The 13112-nt window shown below is 46.4% G+C and overlaps 1 protein-coding gene across 1 annotated transcript in view; it reads left to right on the top strand.

Annotated features, from left to right (window-relative positions):
- Positions 1-208: 208 nt before the first annotated feature.
- Positions 209-13112, top strand: part of LOC147614774 (uncharacterized) — a 135549-nt gene continuing 122645 nt past the window's right edge. Inside the window, 2 exon segments of the mRNA XM_086780120.1 lie at positions 209-526; positions 956-1228. Coding sequence (XP_086636246.1) covers positions 290-526; positions 956-1228 — 510 coding nt within the window. The 5' untranslated portion in view covers positions 209-289.

Below are 13112 nucleotides of genomic sequence, written 5' to 3'. Positions count from 1 at the left end.
TGACTGAACCTGAAGTCACATGGACAGATCAAGAAGAGACTTGCACTTGGTCCATGGAAACACCACTTTTTTCCTTATTTTTTTTATGAGGCACAAAGGTGAAATGTGAAATTTATTACGTTGAAAATCCCATGTATTTACAACATGCATGGCCACCTTCTTGAATTTCTACAACATGCATTGCCAGCCACCTTCTTTTTCTTTTCTGTGCATTTTTGACATAGATGGTAAACGGCCACAACGCGCAGTTCTGCGCTTACAGTGTTCATTTTGGCACTCACGCAGAGCGATGGTGTCAGACAAGGAGGCCTCCAACATCGACATATACCTGCGCATGCGGCCCATCACAGGGACCCCATCCATCTACGAGATCGACGCAGATGAAGGGAGAGTGCAGTGGCACGTGCCGCGCCAGATCGCCGCAGGCATGGCGAACCACCAGAAGGAGCGCTACGACTTCTTCTTCGCCGACATCTTCGACACAGACGCCAAACAAGACACAGTCTTTGAGAAGGTCGCCCGCAAGGTGAGTCCACAAAACCCTAATCTCTCCTGTCTTCTTTTTCATATCTTCCAAAAACCCTAGATCCTCCTCTTGTGGTTTCTTACATAGATAAATTTAGGCTTAGGGTTAGGGTTAGAGTTTAAGAGAAGTCAGAGAATGTGAGTCTTATGAGACCCTATTCGTTTGTCCTACGGCCGAGTTTTTTCATGACCTCATGCCAAAAATGTGCCACGGTGAGAGTGGGACTCAGACTCACGATCTCACCCCCACACCCAGCTGCTTGCAGATGGACAGAAACAGACCCGTCCTAAAAATATCTTGAGGTTGCTCTTGTGGTCTCCACTAGAGCAAATAGAATGCTTAGGATCTATGAGCTCCATCTTCTTTGTCTTTTCAATCACAATAGCTTGTGGTTTTTTTTATGAAACTTGAGGTTATTTTTATCCACAGGTTGTGTTGGGGGCTTTAGATGGTTATAATGGCACCATCTTTGCGTATGGTCAGACGGGCTCTGGAAAGACTTTCAGCATTACCGGTGGAGCAGAGAGATACATTGACAGGGGCATCATACCTCGAGCCATTTCTCTTATCTTCAGCGAGTTAGGGAAGCGAAGCGAATACACCTACACAATCCATTTCTCTTACCTTGAAATCTACAATGAGACTGGTATTGACTTGCTGAATCCTGACCATGAGACAAAGGCTTTGGAAGAGCGACCTAAGGTTTTTTTCTTTACCATGTGGTCTCTGTTCATTTGCAAATGTGGATTTCATAAATAATCAAAGGCTCTTTTCAGCTTGCTGCTTAAGCTGCTTTTACAATTCAAGAGTAAAAAAATAAACAAAAGCTTAAACTGAAAAAACTGACTGCAAGAACCAAAGTTTTCATCAATGCATGCCTTTTACTGAGAAATCAAGTCAAAAAGTGTGCAAAAAAAGTATAAAAACTGAGACATGATGCACATTCATGTCCATCTTGGATGCAAAACATTTTAGGTTAAAATTGGGCACCATCAAAGCTTTCAGGGCAGGCAACCAGCTAGTCATGGCCAGCAGACAAGTAGAGGCCAGCAGACCACCCTGGTTGGTTACTTGCTGTGCTGCTATAGGAATCCCTTTTCCCCTCCCTTTCTACACATCTTCCATCATTGTCTCTTGCATTGTGCTGCATCATTTAGAACGAGAGTTGAGACCCCACCTCCAGCAGCTCCCATTGCCATTGAGAGGGGTGCCTCTGAAGTGCACGTTGACTGAAGCGTTCAGCCATGTGTTGTACGAAAAAGTTCTGTCTCATTTCATAGTACACTAGTAGTCTTTGTGTGTGGTAAGACCATCAACAAAACCACCCCCCTCCTTCCCCCCCTCCTTCCCCCTCCCCCTCCCCCTTCCCCTTGAGTAGATCCTTTTACGGTTGTGCAAACTCTTGCCAGTGCACATCAAGTTTGGTCCAAGTTGGAGGATCTCTATGCTCGAGATTCCTCGATGAGGACAGTTACTTTGCAAGGGCAACTCTACAGTTTGGTATTTTTTGTTGGTAGTTCGATGGTCGTTTTAAATGAAGGCCAAGACCAGTTTTACTGGCAATGGGTGCTGCCTTTTCCTCTGCTCAGTTGGCTGCACTTATCCTCACAAAGCTTTCTCCGGAGTATGATGTGATTTCTCGGGCTTTGCGGTACTAGGTCATAGAAAGCAAGTTGGATTTTGATGACCTCATCTCCCTTCTCTTGGAAGAAGAGTCTGTCCTCGTTTCACAGGGTAAGGTCAAGGTGTCTTTTAATGTTCAGGACTAGGCACTTGCTTCAGTACAGTAGAAAGGTCGGAGCCGGTGCTACTCTTGCGGGAAGAAAGGACTTTTGTCCAAGCATGAAAAATCTGGCGGGACAAGGGCAGCTTTGGGAGCTATGAACTAGACGTTCTAGGTTCATTGCTTGGTGTAACAGAGACTATGGACAGGATGTGTTCTGAGTTCATTGTTCAAAGGCAGCTTTGGGAGCTATGAACTAGATGTTCCAGGTTCATTGCTTAGTGTAGCAGAGACTATGGACATGATGTGTTCTGAGTTCATTGTTCGAGGTTTTGGGACATGATGTGTTCACAGTCCATTGTTGGGGGATTATGAATGTGGTTTGTCCGACAACTTATCATTCTATATACTTGGAGTTCACTGCACATTGGTTTCCAAGGTGTATCCGGTATCTACAATACTAGAGTGTCCATGGTTACATCTTCATCAGCTTATCTTCTTCAGACTTTTGCACATTGAGCTGCAAAGGGGGTGTTAGAATATGTGCATCTCATGTGCTGAATGGGAACCGGGCCTTGTATTGGGTTGGGCATTTATTTCATGTCTTTATTGATTTATGCTATTGTGGGTAGTTAGCGAGCTTCACGGTGGCAGTCGGCCAGCTACATGGCCTCCTTTATAAAGGCCTACTCTCATCACTTGTATTCATCCAATCCTCAAGCACATTGTAATGTCCATCTGCTGGCTGTCACCATTATAAGCCTCTTGCTAATCAAGTGATCTTGTCTTCAATCGCTCGCTCTCTCTCTCTCTCTCTCTCTCTCTCTCTCTCCCCCTTTGTCTATGCTTCTGCCTCCGTATACACCTTTCTATGCACTTTTCTGGTGAGGTAACTACGAGGACCACCTTCTCTAGGAACTAGGGAAACTGCAACTATTGCCAAGGGAGAGTGTGTCAGAACTCATGATGCGGACCACAGTGCTGGTGCTTGTCTTACGATGGCAACTTCATGGTGCGTCAATGGGTGAGACAGGCACTCCATTGCCAGATTCCTCCGACCTCGCGAGCGTCCCGCCTCTTCCGTTCAGTATCCATGGCCATGACTTCCTTGCCTACATCGGTGGTTGACTCCTTGTTACAACCCCTCACTTCCACATATTGCAGCGCAGCAATCGTGAACCCATAGGTACAATATCGGTCTTCATCATAGCAGCAAAGAAACAACGTTTCTTGCGGGATGTTTCTTACAATAAGAAAAGTTTCTTTCATAAAAAACGTGAGCTAAGTTTTTTTTTAAAAAAAAATTGACTTTAGCATTAGCAAAGGTTTTAACGTTTTGACGTTTTCAATCCCCTGCTTGCTCTTTCTTTGTGTGCCATGTTCTCTGAGCGCTCTCTCTCTTTCTCTCTCAAGTGGAGCACCGCGAAGCTTGCATGCCCAAGGTGATTCAAGCAAGAAAGGAGGGGAAGAAGGCCTTTTATAGAGACGGCCGGGTCTTCATTGACGGCCGGCCGGTTGCATAGGGACTCGCAGCCTATGAGACATCAATGGAGGACATCACTTCGAGGATACAGATTGCCATATGGAATTGTGACGGTTCCTTGTGGACACACCCGGGGAGATTGGAGGTGATGGAGGGCCGAGACATCATCATGATCTTAAAGATGCATCAGAGCCCGGAGAGGGGACTACCACGAGTACAGGGCTATCAATGGGAGTCTGCATACAGGAGGACTAGACAACAGGGTACTTCCAGGGGGTCTGGAGTAGCAGTACTTGTGAGGAGTGGCTTACAGCACTTGGTGAAAGTGGAGCAAGTGGATGAGGAGGCTAGATACATGTGGATACGGATACAGCTCTCAGATACGAGGGCGGCTTTCTTCGCATTATGCTATTTTCCACCCAAGGGGTCCACATACGCACCTGCTAGATAGAGGAGGACTCAGAGACAGGCTAAGGAGGACACATATGATGCTGGTGAGATGGGGGAGGAGTTGGACAAGAGATATGAGGAGGCGGTGGAGGAGAGTTCCTTGATGGAGCAGTCACCCTATTCGATCTTATCCAAGGACATCATTCATTTCTCACAGCAGGGTGAAGTCTTCCTTGTGGGGGACTTCAATGCCCGAAGCAGTGTGAGATTTTTGACTTTGCAGATCCTATACTACTAGATGCTCTTGATATGGATGCAGTCGGGTTGGGGAGAGTATCATCTGACCGAGGTGTTGACAACACAAGTTATGGATCACACCTACTGGCCTTGGGTGCAGCACACCAGATCCTTATCCTATACTACTAGATGCTCTTGATATGGATGCAGTCGGGTTGGGGAGAGTCTCATCTGACCGAGGTGCTGACAACACAAGTTATGGATCACACCTACTGGCCTTGGGTGCAGCACACCAGATCCTTATCTATAATGGTATGACGCGTTGGTCGGACTCTGGAGGGCTTACATGCTTCTAGAAGGGAGGAGCGGGTGGAGGCAGCACAGTCGATTATGTCATGGGGTCCATAGGAGGCATGGATCTTGTTTAGGACTTTACTATTCCCCCCATGCCCTATTGGAGCTTCCCCCCATGCCGTATTGGAGCTGACCACTCACATGTGCTATCACTAAGCAACCAGCCACACACCATTAGAACCACACTCACGACCACCTCGCACCATCATCCATTTCACTAAAGAGTTGGAGGATATATACACAAACCATGTCTATGAGGGGATACTACATCTAGATCCATCAGCACCTCTATCGGCACTCACGGATGGACTTACGTTAGTATTGCATTCAGTAGCCATGGAGAGCTTCCCCCACATTACACATGGCATGGAGAGCACCCATTCTAGGACTATGCCCCAGAACCGCTGGTATGATGATGAGTGCTGCCAATTACGTAGACAACTGAGAGTACAGAGAGAGAGCTGGGCCAGATTACACTACGCCAGGCTGGACGACAGATGTCTGCCCTTACTAGACGTAAGAGACGGGCATATGAGGAGGCACAATATTGGGACATCCACCACTTGCTGATGAGCCGGGATGCAGATGTGGCTTGGCGCCAGCTCAGGGAGCCTTCCCCACCCACATCGATAGAGGACCCTGCTACAGGGCATGCTTACACGGAGAGACTATACCAGATCCCAGCCTAGCCACCTATCCCTCAGCCATCAGAGTAGCGCCCCACAGCCCCTACTTTCTTCACCAGCGCGATGGTCACTAGAGCTATACGGAGATTACAGCATGGGAGAGCCGCGGATCACACAGGCCTCTAGGGAGAGCACCTTATATATGCAGCAGAGACTCTGTCACCTTCCAGTGCTGCATGGCTCTTTAATAGAGCTCTAGCAAAGGGTTTGCCTGAGACATGGACTATGCATATTTTAGTGCCTTTACATAAGGCTGGGGACCGTATGGACCTAGCCAACTACAGGACTATCATGGTTGGTCATACATTGGCCAAATTATATGGGGCAGTATTGGAGGCAGAGCTTAGTCACTATGTAGAGGCCCATAGTCTCCGAGCCCCTGGACAGGCAGGGTTTCGGCGGCGAGGCTTCTCCACCATTGACCGTGTCTTCACTCTCAGGATACTAATTGAGCAGGCCAGGAGCTGGGGCAGGTGCTTACATTGCTGCTTTGTGGATTTCCGCAAAGCGTTCAATACGGTTCCTCGAGAGCGGCTCTTTCAGAGATTCATGACACTGGGAGTACCTACAATGATGATGTGGGGAATTTATGCTCTTTATGAGTGTGTGGTAGCCAGGGTCAGATGCCCAGGAGGTATGTCTGCAGACTTTGCTAGCACCATTGGTGTGAAGCAAGGATGCCCACTATCTCCCACCCTCTTCGGGCTATACATCGACGAGGTAGCAGACTATATTCAGCGAGGAGGTGGAGTCGGCGGGCAGATCTCGGACACACAGGTACATATTATGCTATATGCTGATGACATTAGCCTGATTTCAGAGACATCAGAGGGACTACAGCAGCATCTAGGGGCTCTAGAGCTTTTCTGCAGAGACAGAGGCCTCAAAGTGAACCCTGGGAAAACCAAGGTTATGATCTTCCATACATCGCCAGCAATAAGGAAGAGATCTGTTTTTATGTTTGAGGGCAGCCAAGTAGAGGTTTCTACATCTTATGTATGTTTGGGGATTACATTCACCAGCAGAGCCGGGCGATTCTCTATGACGCAGGCAGCCCATGATCGACTCACTTGAGCCTATGCAGCCTTGGCTATGCTAGAGAGACAGAGCCATCAGGCACATTTCCAGGAGCCCCGTACAAAAGGGTGGCTTTTTGACACTTTAGTCAACCCAGCCTTGATGTACGCAGCCCCAGTTTGGACACCAGTCTTGGTAGCCTCCACATGAAGCCAGATAGAGCATCTACAGGTCATACTGCTATCCCGGATGGTTCGTAGAGCAAGCCATCCGTTCCCCATGACATTGTGAGAGCAGAGTTTGCTGCACCACTGATGCTAGTGGAGGCACTCTTTCAGACAGTATGTTTCTTGCACAGACTCAGTGACATGCCGGTGGACCGACTCCCGCGCATTGCTTTTGAGGCATCCAGGCAGCTTGCAGAGTCAAGGGACAGTCGCTCATGGTATACACAGGTAGTCCGGTGGCTCCAGAGTTTTGGGTATGATATGGACCGATTACCACCTACCCAGTATGATCTGCATGCCCCACACCTCTCCCTCTCACACACACAGAGGAATAGAGTCATCAGGCAGGAGCTGATTCAGAGACATATGCGCACATGGGTGACACCATCACTCCGTACGAAGATGGCATACTACAGAGATCATTTCTTGATGCTGACTTATGATGGTTTCATTCATAGACCGCACTACATGGATCTATATCTTCCACATGCTCTGAGAGTAGTGATTGGACAGCTCCGAGTTTCATCACACCCCTTGGAGATTGAGGCTGGACGAGCAGCCCGCATCCCATGGGAGGAGAGATTATGCAAGAAGGGGGTGTGGAGAGCGAGTCACACTTTGTATGCAGATGTCCATATTATGATGGGATCAGAGCCACCTATCCTACTCTCTTCAGAGGAGCAGACACATCTTTTCAGTCCATCCTGCAGATATCAGGCCAACGAGTACTTGGGTGTTTCTTACTAGAGATATACCGACACAGAGAGCAGTTACTCCAGTCAAGAGAGAGGAGAGCCAGATCCGATAGACTCAGCTGACCGATTTCTTCAAGAGGACAGCCATGCCAGATCCCACAGTGATGGGCCGAGGGGTCACTTTGAGGAGAGCAGAGGAGATTCGAGCATTGCGGCATCCACGAGCGCCTGGATACCGACCTTCCCACAGACATCGACATATGATCAGGGACATTCGGGCACGACACCAGAGGCGACTACAGGATAGAGGACAGCAGGGACCCATTGATCTGGCGGCCATCTTGCATATCATTACAACTGGCGCTGACATGTATGACATATTACACCCCCCCCTCACCACAGAATGGAGCTGACTAGGAGCATGCCTGCATTGAGCATCGTTGTATCACCCTGGCACATAGTTGTGCATTTACCCCAGTACTGCTCCATCCTTATATATGTCAGATCCCACAGTGATGGGCCGAGGGGTCACTTTGAGGAGAGCAGAGGAGATTCGAGCATTGCGGCATCCACGAGCGCCTGGATACCGACCTTCCCACAGACATCGACATATGATTAGGGACATTCGGGCACGACACGAGAGGCAACTACAGGAGAGAGGACAGCCGGGACCCATTGATCTGGCGGCCATCTTGCATATCATTACAACTGGCGCTGACATGTATGACATATTACACCCCCCCCTCACCACAGAATGGAGCTGACTAGGAGCATGCCTGCATTGAGCATCGTTGTATCACCCTGGCACATAGTTGTGCATTTACCCCAGTACTGCTCCATCCTTATATATGTCAGATCCCACAGTGATGGGCCGAGGGGTCACTTTGAGGAGAGCAGAGGAGATTCGAGCATTGCGGCATCCACGAGCGCCTGGATACCAACCTTCCCACAGACATCGACATATGATCAGGGACATTCGGGCACGACACGAGAGGCAACTACAGGAGAGAGGACAGCCGGGACCCATTGATCTGGCGGCCATCTTGCATATCATTACAACTGGCGTTGACATGTATGACATATTACACCCCCCCCTCACCACAAAATGGAGCTGGCTAGGAGCATGCCTGCATTGAGCATCGTTGTATCACCCTGGCACATAGTTGTGCATTTACCCCAGTAGTGCTCCATGCTTATATATGTACATACATCCCGACCTCACAGTAGCAGTTTTCTTTCACTTTTCTTCTAGTTGTTGTATTGTGCACTGAGCACCATCTGATACTCAGAGATACCACATACATTGTACATGGTTTTGTCTCATAGGCCAGTTCTCTTTGGCCTGAGAGAGACGTTAATACAATCTTTCTCTCTCTCTCTCTCTCTCTCTCTCTCTCTCTCTCTCACGCGCGCGCATGCTTCTTCTTCTTCTTCTTATCTCTTCTTTTTCTTCTTCTTCTTCTTCTCCTTTCTTTCTTCATCTTCTTCTCCTCCTCTTCTATTCTTCCTCTTCATCCCCATGTTATTCTCAGCTGAAAATTGAAATCTCCGATTTCTCCCAATTTGCAAACCCTAATCTTCCCTAATTATGAGATTAGCCCAAATTTTGAGCAACTCCATTTGCTAAGTGACAATGACAAGTTTTAGCTTCTTACTAAAGTGTTGCTATAATGTTTAGGTTTGAAACAAAAAATCTATATGAAAATATTAAAAACCTTTTAAAAAAACGGCGTTTCTTATTTTGGCCCGAATTTTAGAAACGTTTCTTATGCATTTCATACGTTTCCATTTCTAACGTTTCATATGTTTCTGGTTGCTATGGTCTTCATCTACTGCCACATCATCCACATACTGACCCTCCATACCACTGATCCGAGGAAGGTACTCTTTTTTCCACCCCCAAAACCGCCCCACCAGCAATCCTCACCACTCCTCCTTGTCGTCACTGTCTACTTGCTACCTTGCGACCATCCACACCTCTCCGGAACCGGCAACATCTTCACCACCCGAGCTTGGTGACATGATGTTAACCACTCTAGTAACATGGTTTTGCTGTTAGCATATTCATCCCCATATTCTGCCCATGTAGTGTCCATATTTGATCCCTTTTATGGCCCTTGGTTGTGGGCTGGCCACCCTTATTTTCTCCTTATTTTTTCCCATTTTCCACTCGGCCAGCCCCATATGACCTATATATAGGTGGGTTGGCCTCTCCTCTTTTCATTCAGTGTTTTGGTTGAGGTGTGGTTCATGTGTTGACACACTCTCACCTTTTGTATCCTTCACTTACGAGACTATTGTGTCTCTTTCTTGGGATTGCTTTCATTGCAATATATTCAGCTTATTAGCTTCATATCTCTCAGTCTTGCACATCTCAGATCAGCACACTCTAGTGCTCATCTTAATTCCGCTTTGTGCACTCTTTCATGGTATCATCTCTCTAGGGTTAGAGTTTTCTCTACTGCCCCAGTTTTTTGTAACACGACTACTATGTGGAAGCGTGCTTAATGATGATTAACACATAGCAGTAAAGATTAATGCTAATCACATGCTCATGACATAGAGAAGTGGAGAGAAGGAGAAGAGAGACTCTTTACCTAACCTACCCCTATATATCACTGAATGAATGAGTAATTACAAGATTGTCATAGATTCAATGTAGATCTAGACTATGAATGCTATGAATGACTGTGCGTTGATGGAAAACACTGATTTGGAGATGTACTTGGCTGATCCCAACTGTTACACTGCATGTCGTTGGTCTTAGCTCTGCAATCTTTGTGTTTGAATGATTATGAATGATCCATGAGCTGTCCTTATATAGTAAAGTGATAGCAAGTCGTAATCAGGTCGGTTTTCACTTTTCAGGCCATAAAAACTCATCAAAAATGTTATAAAATGTGTTCATATTGTGCCCATAATATGTCCCAACCATTGGTGCATGTCGTGGGCACCTCTGGACACCTATAGGGCCACTAAATTGGCTCCAAACTGCCCATATATGACCTCCAACTTTGCCCTTAAGGCGGCTGTAAGGAATAATCATATCTATGTGGCATCGGATTAAGGTGTGCACGCGACATTCCCTCCTGCTAAACTTGGAGCTGGGGTGCACATGATGTGCCTTTGCTCCATGCTGTTGATTCGACTACGGAATGGATCTCCTATATGGTGTCTCCACCACTATCACCTGGAAACTGCAGGCAATCGAAGTTGCGGCTTTGCCTTTGGAAGTTCTATTGGCATGGTAGACTCCATGAACACCTCAAAAACTGAAATACTTATCTTCTCCTCTTTGTCAATGGATTTGGAGATAATTGTGGGAACCTCGTGAACTGTCACCTCCTTGATGGCTATGATGCTCTCGAGAACTCGCATGGAATCTGGAATTGTTTGTGGCTCCGCATGCTCGAACAGTTGTACCTCTTGGTTGACCTCGACCTGCGGATCCGACACGGTTTCTAGTGCCTCTTTGGTATCCCTTTGTCCTTGGTCTTCTACTGTGGTACTCTTGTCCTCTTCCTTGGTCTTCTACTGTGGTACTCTTGTCCTCTTCCTTGGTCTTTACCACACTTGCTTCCATTGGAGTACTTTGACTCATCATGGTGAAAAGCTTCTTTATTTCTTTCCAATACTTTTCTTCACGTCTTTTGTCGTCTCTTCTCCTTTGCCTTGCTTCTTTTTCACGTTGTTCCCTTCTTTGTCTTGCTGCTTCTTCATGTTGTTTCCTTCTTTGCCTTACTTCTTCTTCACGTTGTTCCCTTCGGCGATCTATGTCTTCACATGCTTGTTGGTAAATCTTTGTGCTTTCCTGGGATGCCCATTCGAACCTTGCCCAATTAGCTTCACTTTGCCTTTTCATCAAAGCCAAAATAACCTCCATGGTTTCCATGAAGAAACACTTGCTGTTTTTTTGCTATAATCATCCCCAAACCCTAAACCTAGGCTTCTACATGCATCCAAGACACCCTAGAACCATGCTACACTGAAATCTAGACTTTCTAGTACTATACTATGCTGACAATGAGCAGAAAACTGATGCAGAAAGGTTGATTTAATGCAAAAATGCAAACCCTAATTTTACTTGCAAATCCTAAAACGCAAACCCTAATTTTGCTTGCAAACCCTAGTTTACATTCAAACCCTAGGCTTCTATGACTTTTATATGCATGAATGATTCTCTCCAAGTGGGTTAAGAGACTTTGATTGACTGACAGACTCTCTAAGGCTTGAGAGGATTACAATGGGGTCACGGCGTATGACAAATATCAAATCCTAAAGGGTTCTACTGTTGTACAATGTTGCATTGATGCTGAGCCATCTTGTCACCATGCACTACAATGCAGAGTGCATGTAACATTCCCTCTTGCTTAGCTTGGCGGCAGGTTTATGGCTTCCAAGTAATCTACCACACCAACTAGGGATAGTCTTGAAAGAACTCTTCGTCTAGCCAAACTGCTTTGTGGGTACCTTGATCTCAGAACTTCGTATAGAACTGACGGAGTCTTCAACCGGAACCATGCTTCCAATGATGAAGAAGGATCTGCTTAGGCTCAATGACTTTTGATTCGTCTACCCACGTCTGGCTGCTCATCTGAAACATCAAACACTTCTGGTCCAACATATGGTTTTAGCCAAGAAACATGGAAAACATCATGCATCGTCCAACTGTTAGATAACTTTAACTTCATGGAGACATCACTTATCTTTTTAACTATAGGAAAGGGTCCAAAACTACGGAAAGAAAGCTTGGGACAGCGTTTGCCCACTTGTTTCAATCTCTGTTTCATGATGCGTAAATAGACCCAATCCCCTTTCTTGAAGTGGACATCTCGTCTAGACTTATTTGCCTAAGCTTCTTGGGCTTTGGTCAAGTGGTCTTTAACTGACTCAATGATTTCAGAAAATGCTTCTGATGTTTTGTTAGCCTCAAGAGACGGAGACACCATTCTCATCAAAAGAGAAGAGAAAACGGCGACCAAAGGCTGCCTCATACGGAGTCCGTCCGACATTGGATGAATGAGTATTGTTCAAGATGGCTTGGACCAATGGAAGATAATGTTTCCATTTGGACTGCTGGTCGTGACAATATGACTTGAGAACATCAAAGGTCAACTGGTTATAGATTTCTGTTTGGCGTCTGTTTGTGGATGGAATGCACTAGACAACCGTAACTTGGTTCCAAAGTTCTTGAATAATGTCCTAAAAAAATGCGAGGTGAACTTGGAATCCCTGTCTGATGTAATGGTGCTAGGCAAACCACAAATGGGTTACCAATGCTTGAGAAAAAGGCGGACTACGTCCTTAGCTATGGCCGTATGCTTGCATGGGATGAGCATGCAAAACTTACTGAAGCGATCCACAATGGCAAAACATTTAGTGTTACGAGATCCAGTGGTGGATGCTAGTAGAGGCCCTACAAAGTCCATATAAATGTCGATGAAAGGTCCATCAGGGATAGGCAAAGGTTGAAGTAACCTAGCCTTTTTCGTATGTGGAACCTTAACTTTTTGACAAATCTTACAGGCTTGAACATGTGAATAAACATCATGCCTCATTTTTGGCCAATAAAAGGACTGTTCCAATTTCTTGAGGGTACTGTTGATACCTCTATGTCCTCCAACTAAGGAGTCATGGGTATCATGAAGAAGAGCTGCTCGCTTTTTGCGAATGACACAGAGACGGTTCTTATAGAACAACTAACCGTTCTGCACTGAGTAATGGCCAAGCTCAGAGATGAGGGCCAAACTTTATTGAGTACCAAACTTAGGGGA

Source organism: Cibotium barometz, chromosome 41 (genome assembly GCF_041138505.1).
Source record: "Cibotium barometz isolate CiBa-2024 chromosome 41, ASM4113850v1, whole genome shotgun sequence".
NCBI classification, from domain to species: Eukaryota; Viridiplantae; Streptophyta; class Polypodiopsida; order Cyatheales; family Cibotiaceae; genus Cibotium; species Cibotium barometz.
The sequence above is the reverse complement of the archived record's forward strand: the minus strand, read 5'-3'. Positions and strand labels throughout refer to the sequence as shown.